Source organism: Capricornis sumatraensis, chromosome 13 (genome assembly GCF_032405125.1).
Source record: "Capricornis sumatraensis isolate serow.1 chromosome 13, serow.2, whole genome shotgun sequence".
NCBI classification, from domain to species: domain Eukaryota; kingdom Metazoa; phylum Chordata; class Mammalia; order Artiodactyla; family Bovidae; genus Capricornis; species Capricornis sumatraensis.
In genome coordinates this window covers 59,631,304-59,652,207 of record NC_091081.1, presented here as the reverse complement: position 1 = coordinate 59,652,207, position 20,904 = coordinate 59,631,304, and the positions used below count along the sequence as shown (strand labels likewise).

Here is a 20,904-nt window from a genome sequence, read left to right as displayed (position 1 = left end):
TCAGGGTATCTGCATGACTCCAAGACAACCATTTACATCATAGTCTATAGACTTTTCTTCCAGGGCTACCATTCACATAGAAATACATTTAGATTCCTGAGGATACAAAGAGTTGTGCCATGAGGCAATACTTTGCTCTCTGTGCATTTTTATTTTCCACTGCTCCATACCCAGGTCAGGAGACAGAAAGCACTTGTGACCTCTTTTCATTCTGCATCTAGTCTCCCCGAGTCCCTCCTATCTTGAAAGTTCAGTGAAAGTCTTATCTCCTCTATGAATTTACTCCTTTCTTCAAGGTCTTTATTCATATGAACCACCAGTTATTTCTAGTGTAGAGTAGTTCAGTTCTGGGCTACAAAGAGCCTGAATTTGAAACCAGAAAACTTGAGTTCTAATCTCAGTTCTTCTGCCTACTGGTTATGTGATTTAGAGTCATTTATTTTCTCTGAAGCTGTTTCTAAACCCATGCTGCTGCTGTGTCACTTCAGTCGTGTCCGACTCCATGCGACCCCATAGGCGGCAGCCCACCAGGCTCCCCCGTCCCTGGGATTCTCCAGGCAAGAATACTGGAATGGGTTGCCATTGCCTTCTCCAATGCATAAAAGTGAAAAGTGAAAGTGAAGTCGCTCAGTCGTGTCCGACTCTTAGTGACCCCATGGACTACAGCCTGCCAGGCTCCTCCATCCATGGGATTTTCCAGGCAAGAGTACTGGAGTGGGGTGCCATTGCCTTCTCCTCTAAATCCATGAACTAGGCATAATAACACCTGTCCTACATCACAGAGTATAGGTGAGTATCAAGGGAGCCAACGCATAGGCATGTGTTTTGGATCCTGTAGTGTATGATGTAAATGAAAGTTAGCATGTGATAACAACTTAGTCCTTAATGAAACAGTGTATTGCTTTTGAGTGTTTACTGGTTTATTAACCAGAATGTGGTTACTGGATTGTAAGCTCTTGGAGGGGAGACATGACATCTCATATTTTTTTCTTCTGTCCTTTGAAGTCATGCTGAGTGCTAAGTTGCTCAGTCTTGTCTGACTCTTTGTGCCAAGAGTAGTCCACCAGCCTCCCTGTCCATGGCATTCTCCAGACAAGAATACTGAACTGGGTTGCCATGCCCTCCTCGGGGGGATTTTCCCAAGCCAGATTCAAACCTGCATCTCTTTTGTCTCGTGATCGGCAGGCAGGTTCTTTAATTAGCACCACTTGTTTGAAAATGATGCAGGGGTACATTCATGTTTCTAAGGAGGAGAGCGAAAGAACTTTAAAACAAAGATGAATATACAGGAAAAGTCTCAGCCTGTGTTTCTTTATCTGTGTCAAGGTACATCTAGTTGGTAGGCTAAGTACTAACAAAGCTACGGTCACTAGGTTGCCACAGAAAAGCCTGTATGTCCTGAAACCATCAGGTTTTTGCAGAACAATCCATCACTTTGCAATCACACACCCCAATTTGGGACTCAAACCCACAGTCTTCTAACCTCAGTCCTTTGGGTGGGACTCCAATTCAGCTGCACTTCAGTTGGTACTTGAACCCACAATTTCTGGCTTAAGAGGGGCCTTGAACTCACAGTCTCCCAGATGAAACCACACACCTGGTCACAAGACTTAATGGACCTCAGGTTATTTATATCTTGCTGCAGAAAAAAATTCAGCAAGAGACAAAGTGACGGGCAAGAAGTAGGTTTATTAATATAGGACACTTGTGAAGGATACAAGAGGTCAGGCAAAAGGAATCTGTCCTGAAAAGTAAATAGGAAAGCAGGTTTATTTAGGGAGAAACATACTCCACAGAACGCCATCTCAGGCCATCTCAGAAGGCGAGAGGCCCCAAAATATGGGGTGGTTAGTTTGTATGAGCTGGATAATTTCATAGGCTAATAAGTGGGAGAATTATTCCAACTATTTTGAAGAAGGGGACTGAGATTTCCAGGAACTGAGCCACTGACCACTCTGACCTTTTATGGTTAGCCTCAGAACTGTCATGGTGCCTGTGGGTGTGTCATTTTGTACATGCTAATATATTATAATGAGCATATAATGAGCCTAAGGTTCACTGAAAGTCAATCTTCTGCCATTTTGGGCCTAATCTGTTCTAACCAGGCTTTATCATACCCTCAATGGCCTTGTCATTCTTTTAAAGGTTGTGCCCTGCCCCCTTCCCTCCTGTCTCAATTTGGGCATAGTTCTAAAAATCCTTTTCTGTTGCGGCCTCTAAGAAAAGATGCAAGAGAGTTAGCAGTGCTCAGAAACAAGTAGTTGGAAGCACTTAGGGCATTTGTCAAGTCATAAAGAGTTATTTGGGAATTTCAGACACAGAGTATCTAAAAGTAGTACTGGATTTTTTTTTTTTTTTTGACACCTCTGCTTTTTGCTCTCACATGGAGAAGAGTCTTTCAGAGCATTTCTTAGAACAAAAGCAAAGCTAATGGGATGAGACTCTCAGGTTTGAAGGAGGTTTGCATTTGGGAAAGGGAAATAACCCATCATCTCCTGATTTCTTCCAATTGTGATTGCTGTTTCAAGCACTGATTCAGATATTCACACCTGAGGCTAGAAGGCAAGCAGTAGGAGACAGAATGTGGCGGTGGTTTAGTTACTCAGTCTTGTCGAACTCTTGTGACCCCATTGATTGTAGCCCGCCAGGCTCCTCTGTCCTTGGGATTCCCCAGGCAAGAATACTGGAGTGGGTTGCCATTTCTTTCTCCAGGATCTGGGAAGATTCCCTGGAGAAAGAAATGGCAACCCAACCAGTCCACCCTAAAGGAGACCAGTTCTGGGTGTTCACTGGAAGGACTGATGCTGAGGCTGGAACTCCAATACTTTGGCCACCTCATGCGAAGAGTTGACTCATTTGAAAAGACCCTGATGCTGGGAGGAATTGGAGGCAGGAGGAGAAGGGGATGACAGAGGATGAGATGGCTAGATGGCATCACCAACTCGATGCACATGGGTTTGGGTGAACTCTGGCAGTTGGTGATGGAGAGGGAGGCCTGGTGTGCTGCGATTCATGGGATCACAAAGAGTTGGACACTACTGAGCGGCTGAACTGAACTGAACTTTACTGCTGAGCCACCATTCCCTTTAAGGAAAACAAGTAGTTAATTCACACTGATGGCTCGAGACGATCAATTCTGCTAGAGTTTTTAGAAGAGATCTGAATAATTCTCCTTTTTTTCTTGCTAAGAGTTAGTCATTTATGTCCATGTTCATATTGTAGTTAATTTTTTCTTTTCCAAAGAAACCATGCCATAAGAATTCCAATTCAGTAACCAAAATTGTATTCTAGAGTACTGGCACAAATGATTTGAAATTTAAAGAATATTTTTATTAAGAGCAAATTTTCATGCCAGATCATGAATGCATCATAAAACTTATTAACCTGATGTGATTATTGCTCAGGTATTTCATTTAGAGAGTTTATTACTTGTAATAGAAGCAAATCCTTTGTGTCAACAGGGGTATAAAGAGAAAAGTACTTGCTGTTCCAAAGAAAACTCAAAAGCAAGATTAAATCATCTTTATTAAATCTTTAAAAATATGGGTTGGCTTAGAACAACATTCCTTCATTGTATTAGATCACAACATAGTTTCTCTTGTCAAAAAGTATTTCTATTTTTAGGCTAAAGTGTATGCCCTACATTATTTCACTTTCTGGTCCTCTGCCTGAGTCTAGAATAATTGGGGTACTCTGAAATCTAGAATTCAGAAGGGGGCTTAAATTTGCTACCCAGTAATCTTACATATTTTATTTTGTACATTTAAAATATTATTCTATGGAGGAATCCATAGGTTTCATGAGCCTGCTGAAGGGGTTCATAGAGGTTAAGAAATTCTGCCCTCCTGTAACTCATCCTAAAACTCTTCCATCAAATAAAATCACAATAATATATACCCCACTGCTTTAATTAGAGACTTTTATGAAACATTCTGTTTTACACGACTCATTTCTCCCTTTAAAATATGTTCAAAATCTTAACTTGACTCTCCACTCTTTCTGGGGTGATTCTGATCATTTTAGCTCCTTCTAATAATGAATACTTTTCTATTGTAGTTCAAGCTCAGGGTAGAACCAAAGATCCCTGACATTGTGAGGATATAGAGCCACATAGAGATTTGTCTTCTTCTTAGGCTTCAAAAGTAAAGCAGAAATGAGTCCAAACCCAAAGCATAAAGTTATTATCTCATGAGTTCATTTGAGGTAATACTTGTGTAGCCGCCTTCCTTAAAATAGCCTCTGTAACTCAGAAAAATGTGTGTGACCGTTCTTTTCAAAACAATTATTAGGGTCTTTTTTTAAAATCCAAGAACTCCTATGTCCATAAATTAATTAATTAACCTCTTCTTCTTATCTCATGACTAATATCTTTCCATTAGAGCAGATTGAAAGAATTTGTCCAAAGTCACATATTAGGCTCCATAATGAGGCTATGACTGTTATCCTTTAACTGCCTTTGTATTCTCAAGTTCAAGCAGAACTTTACCCTAAAGATTGAATGACAGCTGACACCAAATCACCTCCCTCTATCTCTTTTTCCAAATAGGCAGGAGCTCCAGCAAGAAAGCATCTTGGAGGGACCTGGAAGAGAGGAGAGGGGCAGAAGGTGGTGGGGATCCATCTGGTCACTCACTTGTCCAGCACATGTGAATGGCTCAGTCATGACCCACTGGGCATGGTGCCCATTGATGGTGACTCAGGGATGGATGAGTGAAAGCCACACCTCCCCTGCATGGAGCTAGTGGTGGGGACAGGCAATAAGACAGAAAATAAACACATGTATAATACAGCTTCGAGAAGAGAGAAGTGTCAACATTTAAGTGGAAGTAAGAGTGATGGAGACAAATAAAGAAGGATCAGGGATAAGATCAATGGCCTTAAGGGGGTCACGCAAGGTTTAGGAGGAGTTTGGGGAGGAGAGCAAGAAAGCCTGCAGAGGTTGTAAACAAAGTGCATGAATTCAGACCAGACATTGGCATCAAGCTTCCTGACACTGAATTGGCAGTTCCATGGTGTAGGACTCCAGACAAGTCAATCCATCTCCCCAGGCTTCAGCTTCCTGACCTACCTCACAGTTTAACTGGGGTTGAACAAAGATATTTGCATGGAGTATACCTAGTGCATTGCCTGGTGGGTGGCATGGACTCAGTACACTTAGTTATTAGTGCTATTAAATATCTGGGTACAGTCTAGACATGAGATGGATGTTTCCAGTAATGCCAAGCACTGACCTCAGCTGGCATTTTGCTTAAGCCATTCCAGGAGACATAGCAAATGTTCCATAGCCCCATATTGAATTATGATGCCATGGTCCTTCTCACCTCCCTTCCAAGCATCATTCTAATTAGGTCAAGACTAAAGAAAACACATGTATTGCTTGAAGTATGGTTCAGTTCTGCATTACCTACAGTCAAGAGAGCCTTCTAGTATATCAGACAGATGTTACAAAAAATTTGGAGGCTTTGGTGAAAGGTGTAATTTAGGCTGAGAAATAACCAATTCTCTATTATTCTGAGTTGGTGCAACTAATTTAGACTCTGTGTCTTGGGTGTCTTGTTCATTGTTGTTTCCTTGAGCCTAACCTTGTGCCTGGCCCACAGTAAAGGCTTAAGAAATATTTGTTAGATGAGTCCAAAAAAGTTTCTGGAACTCTTTCCGCTTCTGTGTTATAGGGGTGCTGTCTCTCTAGTCAGCCATTGACATATCCTGATCTTCTCTAGTATGAGTTTGTATCAATATAGAGGGCATCAGAAATAAAAGTGGTTTGAGTGGAACCTCATACACATTTGACCAAAAATTATGTCTGAGTAAAGCTACTCAATTGAGGATGTGGAGCCATCTCTAATTCATTTGGCGACTTAAGAAGTTTCATGTCTTAAAGTTACAAAAATTAAGGCCATAAAAAATGTATGGTATTAGAAAATATTTATTTCTATTATGTTCTGTAAATATAAGATTCAACCCTTCTCCTGAAGTGGAAATAAAGACTGAGATTAGCTATATCATGGGATAATAATTCCTACCTTGGTTTAGTAATTGAATGTTTTAAAACTTGACACTTTCCAAAAAAAGTGTTGAGATAATTTCTTCCCAGTTTTCCTAGCAGAAATATACAAAAGTCTAAGTCTGGTATTTGGGGGTTGTTTTTCCTTACTTAATTAGTGTTAGAGCTTATAGAAATATTTCAATGGATTATCTGAGGCTTAAGAATCATGTAAAATTTCTCAGATGTAAGCGGGAAGTCTAAAGTTAATAATGGTAATAAAAGATCTTTTAAAAAAATTCATACCATAGCTACAAATAATCAGCTCTCAAGAACTATAAACAGGCTGATATTTGAGCCCACTAGCAAGTTTAAAAATTAGCCTGTCTCAGTTTCATGGATTTTGGCAAAAGACCCTAGACTCTTTGGTCAGAGACAAAAGACAGTTTATTACTCTTAGCAATAGCAATAGCCAGAGTTAACAGCATTTGCATCGTTCCCCAAGCCCTAGTGCCTTGACATCATGCACCAGGCCAGATGACACCTACACATAGAATGGGTTATTTTAGAGAAGAAGAATCCCAACCTTGGGGAACCCAAGTCTTTTATAATAGACAGTAAATCAACCTGATTTTTCCCTTGGAGGGAGACATTAATTTAAGCAATAGTAAGCAAACTTTTGCCCAGAGGAGACACTCCATCTTCCAAGGCTGCTTGTTATATGAACATCCTTAGAAAGACAGTCTGGAACAAAGTCAGTGCTTTTGTCAGGAAACATATTGAAATGCAAGACCCATGAAAAATTGTTTTTCAACTCAAATATTCTAAAACATATTAAACAACATTCTGTTTAAAACAAAACTTTGAAACTTTTTAAGGCACAAAGATTGTAGAGCATAGGTTTGTTTGTTTGGTTTTGTGGCGTTTAAGCAGCCTTTTGGAGGATAGGTATCAGTAGTAAGCATATGACTCGTTTGCCATAACATTTAATCTAAAATTTATAACTAAATAATGAGCTCTTCTAAAAGAAGTTAAAGATGATAATTCCAGGGATGTGGAACAGCAGATTCTAATTTGGAAGTTTACTTAGCTACTAGACTTCAAGATATACAGGGTTTAGAACAAAGGCTTGCAGACCAGAATTACATCAGATGTTTCCAAAGAGATTTTGATATTCTTCATATTTCCTTCTAGGCTCCAGGCCTCTAATACTCAAAACCATCACAGTCAAAGACTTTTTAGTGTTCAATCTTTTCTTTTTCCTACCATTCTTATGGAATAATACATACTTTTAGAGAAAAAGCATATTGGTTAAATTATTATTCTTTAAACAGAAGAATTTTATTATCAAATGTAGCCATTATACAATCATATTCACCCAATGGGTTTGTGGTAAGTGTGTCTACCTTTAAGATCTTCCAAATATTTTTTTTCTTTCAAGTTTTATGTTTCAGTTATCACCAAAATTCATACCAATACTGTTCCTCCTCCCCCCCAGTTAATTAAGTTAAAAGATATTTAGCTTGATTAAAGTGGTGATTTATTTGGTCCTCTGGTGTTAGTCGTTACAGTAATACAAAGTAAACCAACAATAGTATCTGAATGGTTTTATACTAAATTTGCATCCAAGCAAAAGAGGAAAAACTTAAAGAAGAGAAATATGTGCCCTTTGCTAATTAAATTTCACTTTCCTCTTTGGAGTTAGATAATGCACAGTGGTTCCCAAAAGAACCAAAGAGTCTGAAACTGTATTTTTGTAGCACAAACACAGCTAAACACAGAGAAACTGCACCATTTATTACATTGCCATCAAAAACGACTGTTCACATAATATAATACATTGGTGTTTAGCTTTCCTCTCTGACCTGCACTATGATTGTTGACTCATGCCCTTTAAAATTATGAATATCAGACAGTGAAAACATTAAAGAAAGAGAGTAAAAGTTTTAACACTATCTTAATAAGCACGGTATTCACTTGTTACTTTATTGTTCTTCAGAACACATTAAGCATTTTTCCAAAGAACACTTGCAACATTAGAAACTATAATACTTTTTGTTATACTTTTTATTATGAATACTGAAGCATCATTCATAAGAAAAGTACAACATAAAATGTTATGTGTGAAGCACGCTATTCACATCATACTGTAAACCAGAGTGGATTACTTTTTTGTAACTCCTTCCCTTATCTTTTTTTCGTTTTGAATTCTAGTTCAAAATATCTGCAAATTCAGATAAGCATACTCCTGGGGGCTACTTTCTGGACTCTTCCTTCAGTGATTCATTAAAGGAAATCAATTTCTTGACCTTTAGGAAAAATCTGTTTCCTAAAGTTTCTTCTTCCTTATCTTCCCACTAATAACTATTCTTCCATTTAAAAGAAAGCACATCTATTACCTGCCAGAAATCTTATTATGACAGTATGTCCCCAATTATAAAAACCTGAGGACCACTAATCAAAACGGCAGTTGGAGATATTGGTGTAGATGTGGACGAGAAAATGACTCTAATGACTATATAATAATACTTCTTAAGCTTAGATATTTCCAATAATCTGCTTTTAACAAACCTATGGGCTGACCTAATCAAGTTATCAACTGATACATCATTACAATTTTTTTTGTTAACTTAAAGAATGTAGTGAGACTGCTATTATAAAAAATTTTTGACTCCCCATCAATTTTTATTATTCTTGAGAACATTTCATCTATTTAAAAATGTAAACTTTATGTTAAATGTCAAGTTGCTATATTTTTAAATGGATGAAGATGAATATCAAATAGAGATGGTATTTAAATTCCACTGGAACTATTTGAGTGATATAAATATTCTCTATTATAAACATAGAGTTTAAATGGCATCAAAAGCAAATACATAAAATCATTGAAATTGCATATTTTGCTGTCATTTAAATTTGTGGTAAAAAAAAAAAAGTGAGATGTTGATTTATAAATGAAAGAAAGTACTTCGCTTTTCTAGTTATTTTAAAGGCTACACAAGCATGAAAGCCTGGAGACCCCACCACAGTTCTTATTCCCAATTGGCACCTGTTCACAATTGGGTTCCATTTTTAACTCTGAAATGTTTTTAAGGATTTAAAGTTTAATCCAATTAATCCATGTAATCCAATTTCTCCTAAAATATTTTAGAAAATCATTTCTGATTGATTCTGACTAGAAATCATTAAAATAGAAAGATTGGGGAACCTTGAGGCTTTATTTCATTGCTTTTCTTGGTTTGTTAATATTCTTGAATAAGGTATCTATTTTAAAAGCGGCCAGGAGTGAGCAAAATCCAGAGAGACTGAGAGAAGGAAAAATACAAAAAGTAAAGACAAGCTGCAATATCATTGCTGATGTTGTGGATGGTGGTTTGCTGTGCTGTGCTTAGTCGCTCAGTCATGTCCGACCCTTTGCGACCCCGTGGACTGTAGCCAGCCAGGCTCTTCTGTCCATGGAGATTCTCCAGGCAAGAATACTGGAGTGGGTTGTCATGTCCTTCTCCAGGGAATCTTCCCAACCCAGGGATAGAACCCAGGTCTCCTGCATTACAAGTGGATTCTTTACCATCTGAACCACCAGGGAAGTCCAAGAATACTGGAGTAGGTAGCCTGTCTCTTCACCAGGGGAACTTCCTGACCCAGGAATCGAACCAGGGTCTCCTGCATTGCAGGCGATTTCTTTACCAGCTGAGCTACCTGGGAATCATGATGATGGCTTATGAAGGAGTATATTTTTAAAGGACAAGATTTTCCCACTCAAGTCGCTTATAAGATCATAATTTAAACATCCAGTTGGAAGGAAATGGGCATACTCCCTTACAAATTCACATTTTAAGTACTTCTTTACAGTGAGAGGAGAGCTGGGTCTGCTGCACATTGCCTACAAAGTCAGTAAAAGCCATAGGATTTGGCTTCACTCCTACAAAGTATAGGACACTGGCTCCATCAGGTTGTTCAGAACTCTACAGCCTAAATGTAGAACTTCCTCCAAGTTGCTAGGAGTTCCCTAAGAGTTTCAAGGTAAGGTAAGAGTTTCAAGCCTTCCATGAGTCTTTCAGACCTGAGGCTGCCATGCCACGTGGTTCAGGAAATGCTCAAGCCAAATGGAAAGCATGCCTGAAATGCTGCAGCGTTTACTTCTGAAGGCACAGGGAGAGAAAGGACAGCCTCAGTGGGAAAAAAATGTTCAGCAGTGGCAGAAATATAGGAGGAGGGGGAGATAAGCGTGGCTGCTGACATGGCAGAGCTCAGCCGTTACCACTGATTGGCCCTATTTATCCAAGTTTGTGTCCTCTGCTGCACACAGAGCCACTTCAACAAGTTTGTCCCTCATGGTCATTTTATGGCACTCTGTGCAGCCGTAACCACCATAGATTTCATCTGGATCAGGCATGTTCTGACAGGCAACCTTGGTGACTGAATACCGTGTGAAATACGAGTCTCAATACTTGTGGACAATCATCTCCCAGCAAGTCCAAAATTTCCTCAATCCTTGTAACCTGGAGAAGAGTTTAAAGAGTCACGCAGACATTTATAGAGGCACCTATTGCAGAGGTGGTCCTGGAAGAGAAGGATAAAAGGTGAAATAATAGATGTCAAGGAGAATTGTTGCAGGGCCTGCTCACCTGCAGTGAATGGCTGCACTCATTGTGAAAGAATTATTATATCTCTGACTACTCCAGAGAGAGCCATCACTTTACTGCGGCATGTGGCAATAACTTGATTTTTGGTGGTGAGGAATTAGGCTCTCTCATTGGAAAAACACTTGGGATTTTAAAAAAACCAAACTTCCACCTATTATTAAATATCAATATATTAAATTCCTGTGATAGTTTATACCTCTTTGCCGTTTACTTACGAATTGAAACAGCTTCTCCATTCCCTCTGCTCTGGGTACTCATAGCCCTTTTCCATTGTTCAGTGGAGACAAAATTCTGGCACCATCTTGCACCTAAGACTGCCATGGACGGACTTTATCCTTTCAATAAGTTCTACCTTGCTGCAAATAGCACTTTCAGATTTTTATTTCACTCTCTATGGATCTGAAAACCTGTACTCTTTATGATTCTGAGATCTGTTAAAGCTATTTTAACGTTGTCATTGTTGTTCAGTCGCCTTTGAGACCCCATGGACTGCAGCACGCCAGGCTTCTCTGTCCTTCACTATCTCCTGGAGTTCACTCAAACTCATGTCCATTGAGTCGGTGATGCCATTTAACCATCTCATCCTCTGTCATCCCCTTTTCTTTCTGCCTTCAATGTTTCCCAGCATCAGGGTCTTTTCCAATGAGTGGGCCCTTTGCAACAGGTGGCGAAAGTTTTAGAGCTTCAGCTTCAGCATCAGTCCTTCTAATGAATATTCAGGGTTGATTTCCTTTAGGATTAACTGGTTTGATCTTGCAGGACAAGGGATTCTCAAGAGTCTTCTCCAACACCACAGTTTGAAAGCAGGACCTCTACCTGCATCAAATACCCATGGCAGGAAGGAGCCTGGGGGACTGGCCTGTGGCATAGATGATTTGTCTTCGACAAAGTGAACTTACTTACTTTTATCGTGTACTTGCTCAAGGATAGCCTTGTTACAAAGGCTTCACCAAAATTACGCAGCTATCATTCTTCTTAGAGCCAGATCCTCTCTCTTGCAAAGCTCAGGGCAAGGTTACCTGATCTTTGCACTGGTCTCCGAGGATATAATCTGCAGGAACCTGGTGAAGGACTTTGGGGCACAGAGTGGAGGGGAGGGCTTTGGAGTGTTATTTTGGAATTCCTTCTTAATTAGAACAACAATAATCATGTTCCTTTGCTTGTGATTCTCTTCCATACCCTCAAGGTAACCACTTGGAGCAAATAATCAAGGGGAAAAAATGTGTTTGCAGCCCTCTTCTGTAATTTAAATATTTTTCTTTGAAACAGCAAATTTACTTTGAGCAGATGTTCTCTGTACAGAGCGTGATCCTGCTACGAGAGATAAATTTTCAGTCAGAGACACAGGTGACAGCCCCATGATTCTGGCACAGGCAGCCCGAGTGGTTGTTGGTCAAGGGGGGGTCCTCCTCAGCCTCTTGTTTCTTTCTCCTCTGGGGTAGGACGATGCAGCTGGTCTGTGTATAAACACTGGGTTTGCAAAACAAGGTGACTTAGGCAGCACTGAGCCAGGGCTGGGGCAACTCCTAAGCCCTTCTTTCTTCAGCATCAGAAGTGCTTATACTCCTTATCTACATGTTCATTAACAAATATTTATTGAGCCACTCCCAAGAGCACACCAAGATGAAAAAGCGTGAGATCCAGAGACGATCCGGGCTCCATGCCACCTCTGAACTCTGTTAGTGTTTAGTTGCTCAATCATGTCCAACTTATTGTGACCCCATGGACTGTAGCCCACCAGGCTCCTCTGCCCATGGAATTTTCCAGGCAATAACACTGCAGTGGGTTGCATGCCCTCCTCCAGGGAATCTTTCCGATCCAGGGATCAAACCTGAGTCTCTTATGTCTCCTGCATTGACAGGCAAATTCTTTACTACTGGCACCACCTGGGAAGCCAGTGTTGGGATCCTGGCAAATTATGAACTCCTTTCAACCTCAGTTTCCTCTACTTTAAAAGAGGGGAAGAGTACTGTTAGTCTCTAATGAGGAGGGATTCAGCGAGGATCCAATGATAACAAGGTTTGTAAAGGGCGGAGTCCATTGAAAGAACTTGTAGCTATTAGGCAAACTGGATTTGATGGGCTGTGAGCAGAAGTCAAGTAATCCCATCAGGCAGGTCCTATGATTCTGTGTCACTCTCAGATCACAAAAAGTCCTCGGATCAGTTCTTGTGCCAAGAAGAGTCTCCTTTCAGAAAGTCAAATATTTGAAACAAAATCAAATCCTAGAGCTCCGTTTAATTGAGAGCTTCTCTCCACGCAGCTTGCCACAGGCCGGGAAGCCCGAGTGGGGGAAAGGAGCGGGGCCCGTCTCCTCTTCCACTCTCCTGGTTCCTACCCACTCGGTAGCTGTGGTGGTGGACTTCTCCAAGGTTAGGGGCAGAGGAGATTACAGGATAGGGCCCAGAGGAAAGTGGGTAGAGCCAGCATCTGGCACTGAGGCTCTGTGCTTGGCAGAGCCTCAAAGCTGCCTCCTGCCGTGGGCAGGTGGCCTCAGCCACTGCGCTTCCCGTTTGCAGTTCTCAGGACAGTGTCACCTGCCCCAGCCCTTTATGTTGCTCCCCCTACTTCCAGGGACCCTTGTCAAGCTCCCTCAGTTTCATAATTGACTGGAGAGGGAAGAAAGCACATCCCTCCTCCCTCCTCATGTAGAAGGACACGGCCCTGCAACCACAAATCTCGCAGAGGTCAGTGGGGCAGAGGGCAGTGAGCTGGCTGTCAGCTTCAGTGGATTTTCCATCATTTTGCTGCTCCCCGTCCACTCTTCCCTTTCTTCCAGTGCCCTGGTTGGTGCTGAGCGAGATTTTTCCTGGTGGAATTCGAGGACGTGCCATGGCTCTAACTTCCAGCATGAACTGGGGCATCAATCTCCTCATCTCTCTGACATTTTTAACGGTGACAGGTAAGAACTTGCTTTTCCCTAAGGCCTTTTATGCTCTTAGGACAGATGTTAGGGAAGTACATCACCTGAAAAACACTTTCTTGTCAACATTTTCAAACGCTCAAAAGTAAAGAGGATGGCAGTGAACTTGATGTACCAACCACCTAATTTAAAGTTATCAATCCTTAATTCAGTCATGACCCCACTTGTTCTGCCCCCAAATTAGCTTAAGTCATCTTCCAAACACATCTCTAAAGTTTCAACAGGGACCTCTAAAAGATAAGACATCTACATACTGTGACTAAAATAGCATTTTCACCCCTAAAAAAAATACTAGTAATAATCCCTTGGTATCAAGTATCCAGTCTGGGTTCACATCTTTCCAATTGTTTTATAATTATTTTCTCACTTTATTTGAATCACAGTTCAAATAACTGATTTACAGTTGATTGGTATGTCTCAGAATTTACAGGTTTCAACTCCATGTTTCCTCCCTCCCCACACTTTATGTTTTTAATAAAGAAGCTGGGTCATTTGTTTCATAGACTTTTTCCCAGGCTGGATTTGCTGATTGTAGTCATATCACATGACCCTCTGTCCTTTGTGTGTTTCCTGTAAACTGCTATTTATCTGTGAGTGGTCAATCACTCAGTCATGTCCGACTCTTTGTGATCCCATGGACTGGAGCCTGCCAGGCACCTCTATTCATGGGATTTTACAGGCAAGAATGCTGGAGTGGGTTGCCATTTCCTTTTCCAGGGGATCTTCCCAACCCAGGGATGGAATCTGAATCTTTTGCGTCTCCTGCATTGGCAGGTGATTCTTTACCCCTAGAGCCATCTGAGAAGCCTATTTATCTGTAGAGGCTGGGAAAGATTTAGCTTTTCTTGTTTATTTGTAAACCCCTTCCCAGGTGATGGCGTGTGTCCTGCTATTAGAGGCATGTCCTGTCTGTTTGTCTCTCACCTTGTCGTGCCTGCCTCCTTCGAGGATCATTGCCAAGATCCATTATTTTCCTTCCATTATCCCTGAAAGACCCTGATGCTGGGAAAGATTGAGGACAGGAGGAGAAAGGGGCGACAGAGGATGAGATCATTAGATAGTATCATCGACTCAATGAATATGAGTTTGAGCAAACTCTAGGAGATGATGAAGGACAGGGAAGCCTGGTGTGCTACAGTCCATGGGGTCACAAAGAGTCAGATACAACTGAGCGACTTAACAACAACTGAATTTTTATCAGCAGTATTTCTCTAAGGAGAAAATTCTTCTCGTTAGTTGTTTGCCTGCCCTGAGTATGGATCATACACTAGATTCATATACTAGCAAGATTAGTGTTTGAAACTTTCTCTTTATTTTCTAGTTTTCAAAATAATAAGGTGGCTCCCCAGCATCCTCAAAAACTGACTAATAAGTTGAGTTTTCTTTATTTTATATGTATATGTATATATATAATGTATAAATTTTAAATAGTGCATATATATATAATATAGAGATAATATATACATTTTCAGAAGTGATTCATGCATGCATACTTAATCTCTCAGTCATGTCTGACTCTTTGCGACCCCATGGACTGTAGCCCACCAGGCTCCTTTGTCCATGGGATTTTCTGGGCGAGAATATTGAAATGGGTTGCCATTTCCTTCTCCAGGGGATGTATACTCAAAAAAACATATATGTAGAGGGAAAAACAAGAGTCTTTGAACTCATGTACTTCTGAATCTTGTTGACTACTTTTCTTTTTTCTTTTTTTAGTACATCTACTTTTGGAAGTGAACTTTTGGAGTTGTTAATTAAATTTAGCTTGTGTTTTTAATAAAATTTTAAAATATTTATGTCCCACATTTTTGGAAATAGCCTAAGACGAAACAAAGGAACTGGTCATTTGCACCAACCATATGTCTCCTGCTGAGGTCACACACATAGATCCATGCCCTTCACCTTCTCTCTCTCTCTCACACACACACACGCACACACACACACACCCTTACCTGACATTTATATAGAGAAAGAGAAATATAAAAGAAAGAATGGAAATGATGGAGGACAAGTAAAGATGACACAAATCTCTGGAAAGGATAGATAATATACAGGATGAGCTGATGAAGACTCAAGTTCTGAGTGGACTTTTAGAACAAATGATTGGAGAGCATATTCATTTATTAAAAAAAAAATCCTGGTATGATCTCAGACCTGTAGATGACATCTCACTGGACTAAATTTGAAATTCTATACTTCTTTTCAAAAAGTCAATTTTCCAAGTAAAAGATATAAGGGTTCTGCTTGACAGCAAGCCCCTGGGCACTGACTTTTGGTGCAATGTCAGCTGTACCAATAAAAGAAGAATGTTACGGAGACACAGACATACCCTCCTGTGGTCATAATACAGCTGGGTATTGCTTTCAGCTCTGAGTAGAATATTTTTAGAGAGTTTCAGTGTGTCCCCAAGGAGGGCACCGGGTGACATGGGCACATGGCCTGTGGTCTGTGAAGAACAGTTGCAGGAGCTCGGGGTGTTTGACTTGGACAAAAGGATGCTCAGGAAGGGGTGGAGGTGCATTCAAATATTTGCGGCATGTCTTGAAGAAGGAATGAGAAGGCTGATGCAGAGAACAAAACAGAGCCTCTGAACCCAAATTCCCAGAAGGGAGACTTGGCTTTAGAAATGAATGAGGAGTATGTGTGAAACAGACAGGGCTGATCCACAATGAAGTATACATCCTTGTAAGTGGTGAGCTCCCTGTCCCTGTAAGTGCTCAGACAGGAAAGGGGACAAGTTTGATGAGATGAGCTCCCCCGCCCCATCTTCTACTTTTCTGATTTTATGCCCTAGAGAAGGAAGGAGGACCAAATCTTTAAACTCTTTATTAAGTATTCGCTTGGGGGAGACCATGCACCAGCAGCAAGAAAGGCAAGAGAGAGCAGACTTTAAGTAAAATTGCCAGGAGGACTGTAGCGCTGGTCTTTTTTCCCTCTTGAACCCACCTCAGCACAGCTGGCCTGCAAGTGCTTAATATATGTAGATCCTTCCACTCTGCATTTACCAAACTGCCTTCTTGCATAATTGCTCGGTCAGTGTTCCCGACTGACTAGCTATGATTTGTGGCCACTAAGGGCTATTTGCACTGTGTCAGTCTGTGGCTGGTCTGAGCCAGGCTCCTCCTCTCTGCTCCTGGCTACACTGGACTTTCTGCTGTGCACAGGATGCCACAATACAAGGGCAGACTCGAGTGCATTGGGGGCCACCTCTCACTAGTTACCTTACCTTGACCTTGGTCAGTACTACAAAGGGACAATACCTCTGGCAAGAAGCCGTCAGAGGAAACACTAGGTTAGCAGATGAGATCCATCAAAACCTGGAGGATCCTGCTTCTTGCTGATGCTTCTTAGCAAGTTAATATCATTCATTCAAACCATTATCACTTTTTTTCCCCTCTGAATCCAGGAAGCAGCATTGCAAATACAGTACCAGCTACTAAAATGATGAAATACTGCCAACATGAAGTGATTTATTCAAGTCAGAGTAAAGAAGGGGGAGCTCATTCCAAGAAGAGTCCATTTGTATATATGTCTTTACAAATGTCGACCAAATAGAAACCAAACTGCTATGGCAGTGATTCCCAAGAGAGGAAGTGTAGGGGGTGAGGAGAGAGGAGAGTGTCTACTTTCTGCTTTACGTGTTTCTGTGTTGTTTGAGGATAGCTTACTTTCAGCTTTATGTGTTTCTGTGTTATTCGAGGTTCTTTTTGTTTGTTTGTTTTGCAATGAACCTGTCTATTACCATTTTGAAAACAAAAAGTATGTTCACCAAGAAAATGGCATTGGGTTTCAATTGTGATCCTTACAAGACTGTTATTCACTTCACCAGAGAGAGCTGGGGTTGTTTGTGAAAATGAACCTTTCAGATGTTGGCTATATTTTTAATTTGTGATTGCTATTTCCCTGGCTACTACTGGCATGTTTGAAAATACATATGTTTTTATATGTGCCCTAAGAAGCGTCTATCCACAAATGGGATGGAAGCAACACAAAATGCATCTCTAACTAGTTTCTTTCGTCTCCCCCAGATCTCATTGGCTTGCCGTGGGTGTGCATTATATATACGGTTATGAGTCTAGCATCCCTGGTTTTTGTTATTGTGTTTATACCTGAAACAAAGGGATGCTCTTTGGAACAAATATCAATGGAGCTGGCAAAAGAGTGAGTATTGCATGCGTTGCTCTCTGAACAGCACTCTTAGCTCAAAAATTCAGCTTTTATATACAATGAAATGATAATATCTGAAATTATTTTAGGATATATGCTTTGGTGGGGAACCATATCTCAAAAATAATTCCAGTTTCTCTGCTATATGTTTAATTGGCATAATTCACCTAAGAATTTAGAATAAGCACGGTTTTCTAGTCTTCCAAAGCTCTTTTCAGTAATGATTGAAGAACCTCTCCCATCTCTGCACCTCCCCCTCACAGGATTGTCTTTTTTGTTTGGGGTTTCAGATTGGTCCCAGAATGACATGCTCACCCTGTGCTAAAACTGGGCTTCAGCCTTCTGTCTCACACTGGTAGGTTTCTTGAAGCCCTAAACACCCATTAAGGCTAAGATTACCAGGAAAACTCTCTGGCTTAAATGTCTAGAATTATTCCAAATATGGCACAAAGTATGTTATGCAAGATGGAGAGTTTCCTACATGAATAGGCAATTAGAACACTGGTTAAAAAAAAATTCACATGGAGAGATTGCTTAAACAATTCAACACAGCAGTGGGCTGTGTAAAGAAAACTCCTGTTTTCTTTAGGAACAGAACTCACAACTCTGAGTGATGAAACTGGCCTGCGGGAGGAGGCGATCAGTGCGCAGGGGTCAGGCATGAAAGGGAACTTGCACCTCTTCCTAGCATGTAATCATTCCACTCGAAATACAGGAATACTTGTGCTTAGGGTTTAACATAACAGGAGGAAAATACATATTTACAGCTTGATTTTCCTCTAAAAATACTTCCAATACACTAGAGAGAAATGTTATGATGGCTAAAGAAATTTGTAAGCACAGTGATTCTTCAGCTTTTACCTGAAGGAAGAATAAACCTGAGAGGTGAACTGACATACACTGAGAGCTATATGTGTGCAAATATATAGGCCGAGTTTTTAATCCTGGTTTAAAAGTATTGTATAACAATTATTTGTTATTATTGTTATTAGGGTATAAAGGAAGTAGGAGTACGGATGATTTTTACTTTGTACTTTATATACTTTAAAATGTTTTACAAGTAATTCTCCGGCCATTCAGTAATAAGGACTCGGTGCTCTCACTGCCAGGGCCTGGGCTCAATCCCTGGTTGGGGAACTAAGATCCCACAAGCTGAGTGGGGCAGCCAAAAACAGACAAACATAAAAAGGCTTACATTTTAAAGACATTTCCTTTTAGTAAGCAGAAAAGCTTTTCTCTTAATTCAACATAAATATCAACTGTAAGGCTAATTTTTGATGCAGATAGGCCTTGTTTTATAAGTATTCAATGAAAATGAAAATTATTCACTTACAAAAATATATATATATATATAGTTGTCATGAAAGCCAGATATCCCCTTGGCCTGGTCAGAGCATTGTTTGGCTCTATTCAAGTTAAAGTCAAACAATTGGATTTCTTGGTGAGCGCAGAATCTGAACAAGACAATTAATTACACATACATGAGTTACATAAGGAATATCTTCAGACCTTAATAACGCAGTGCATTCATCTGTAGACTGGAAACACATCTGACAGATGCAGGCCTTTTCTAGAACTGAGATGCCAGGACCCTGTTGACATCCACCTCTACTGGTCACCCTTTACTTCTCATCCTTCCCTAAGAGCTTGTTTCACATCATTGGTTTGTTTAGATATAAAGCCTCCCCAGATGTAGTGGCTTGAAATACACTAGTTGCTATTTCCCATGATTCTTTGGTTTGACTGGGTGGGGCCCCTGCTTATTTCACCTGGGCTCAGTCATGTGACTCCAGTATCAGCAGGAAGGGCAGCTGGTGGAAGATGCTGACCCAGAGGGGAGTTTCAGTTCTCTTCGGGTGGCCTCATCCTCCATGAGGCTAATGTGGCTTCCTCACCTGTCAGACTCTGGGCAGCATTCCCAGGTAGTGGAGGCAGAAGCTGCAAGGTTCCGTGAAGTTTCCATTCCGGAAGTCCCGCTACATCACTTCCATCACTTTCTATTGTCAGTACAAGTCCTAAGGCCAGCCCAGATTCACATAGCGATTGACTTATGTCTTGATGAAATGAAGGGCAAAGGTCTTTTGTTTGTTACATTTAACCTATCACATCTATTCTTTCTTTCTTTTTTTTTTTTTAAAAAGTCATTTATTTATTTGGCTGCACCAGGTCTTCATTGCAGCATGTGGGATCTAGTTCTCTGCTGCTGCTGCTAAGTCGCTTCTTGGTGTGAAGTCGTATCTGACTCTGTGTGACCCCATAGACGGCAGCCCACCAAGCTCCCATGTCCCTGGGATTCTCCAGGCAAGAACACTGGAGGGGGTTGCCATTTCCTTCTCCAATGCATGAAAGTGAAAAGTGAAAGTGAAGTCGCTCAGTCGTGTCCAACTCTTAGCAACGCCATGGACTGCAGCCTACCAGGCTCCTCTGTCCATGGGATTTTCCAAGCAAGAGTACTGGAATGGGGTGCCATTTCCTTCTCTGCTAGTTCCCTGAGCAGGGAATGACCCAGGCCTCCTGCATTGGGAACTCAGAGTCTTTGCTACTTTGGACTGTGAGGCAAGTCCCACCCCTACTGTTTCTTGAAAGTCATTTACCTCCTGCATGCATGCTAAGTCACTTCAGTCATGTCCAACACTTTGCAACCCTATGGACTGTAGCCTGCCAGGCTCCTCTGTCCAAGGGATTCTCTAAGCAAGAATACTGGAGTGGGGTGCCATTTCCTTCTCCAAGGGATCTTCCCACCCCAGAGATTGAACCTGCATCTCTTACTTCTCCTGCATTGCAAGTGGATTCTTTACCACTAACGCCACCTGGGAAACCCTTTTACCTCCTAAGAAACAATTTTTCCCCCTGGGTCTTCTTCTCCTACCTCATCAACTCTTAATTCCTTCTTTCTCCTTCTGCTCCTACATGATAGCTATCTTTGATATCTTAGCCATATACCCTTTTGCCTTAAGGCCAAATCTTCATCTTCAAAGCCTTGAGTAACCCTAGCCCTGGATAGTATTCCTTTCTCCTGGATGTTCAAGATTTTCTAGTCCTATTTTTTTTTATGTTGCCTTAGCTAAAATTCTTGTGGTTTCACTTCCTTAAGTATGTTATAAAATTTTGGTTTCCAGGGATGGTCTCGACCCATTATCTTTCTTATGTAACTTCTACAGTGCCTAGATTAAAATTGATTCCTCG

The 20,904-nt window shown here is 40.9% G+C and overlaps 1 protein-coding gene across 1 annotated transcript in view; it reads left to right on the top strand.

Annotated features, from left to right (window-relative positions):
• SLC2A12 (solute carrier family 2 member 12) overlaps positions 1 to 20,904 on the top strand; it is a 64,978-nt gene that overhangs the window by 34,456 nt on the left and 9,618 nt on the right. The window contains exons 3-4 of the mRNA XM_068984815.1: positions 13,408 to 13,530; positions 17,580 to 17,712. Coding sequence (XP_068840916.1) covers positions 13,408 to 13,530; positions 17,580 to 17,712 — 256 coding nt within the window. The remainder of the gene's footprint in view (positions 1 to 13,407; positions 13,531 to 17,579; positions 17,713 to 20,904) is intronic.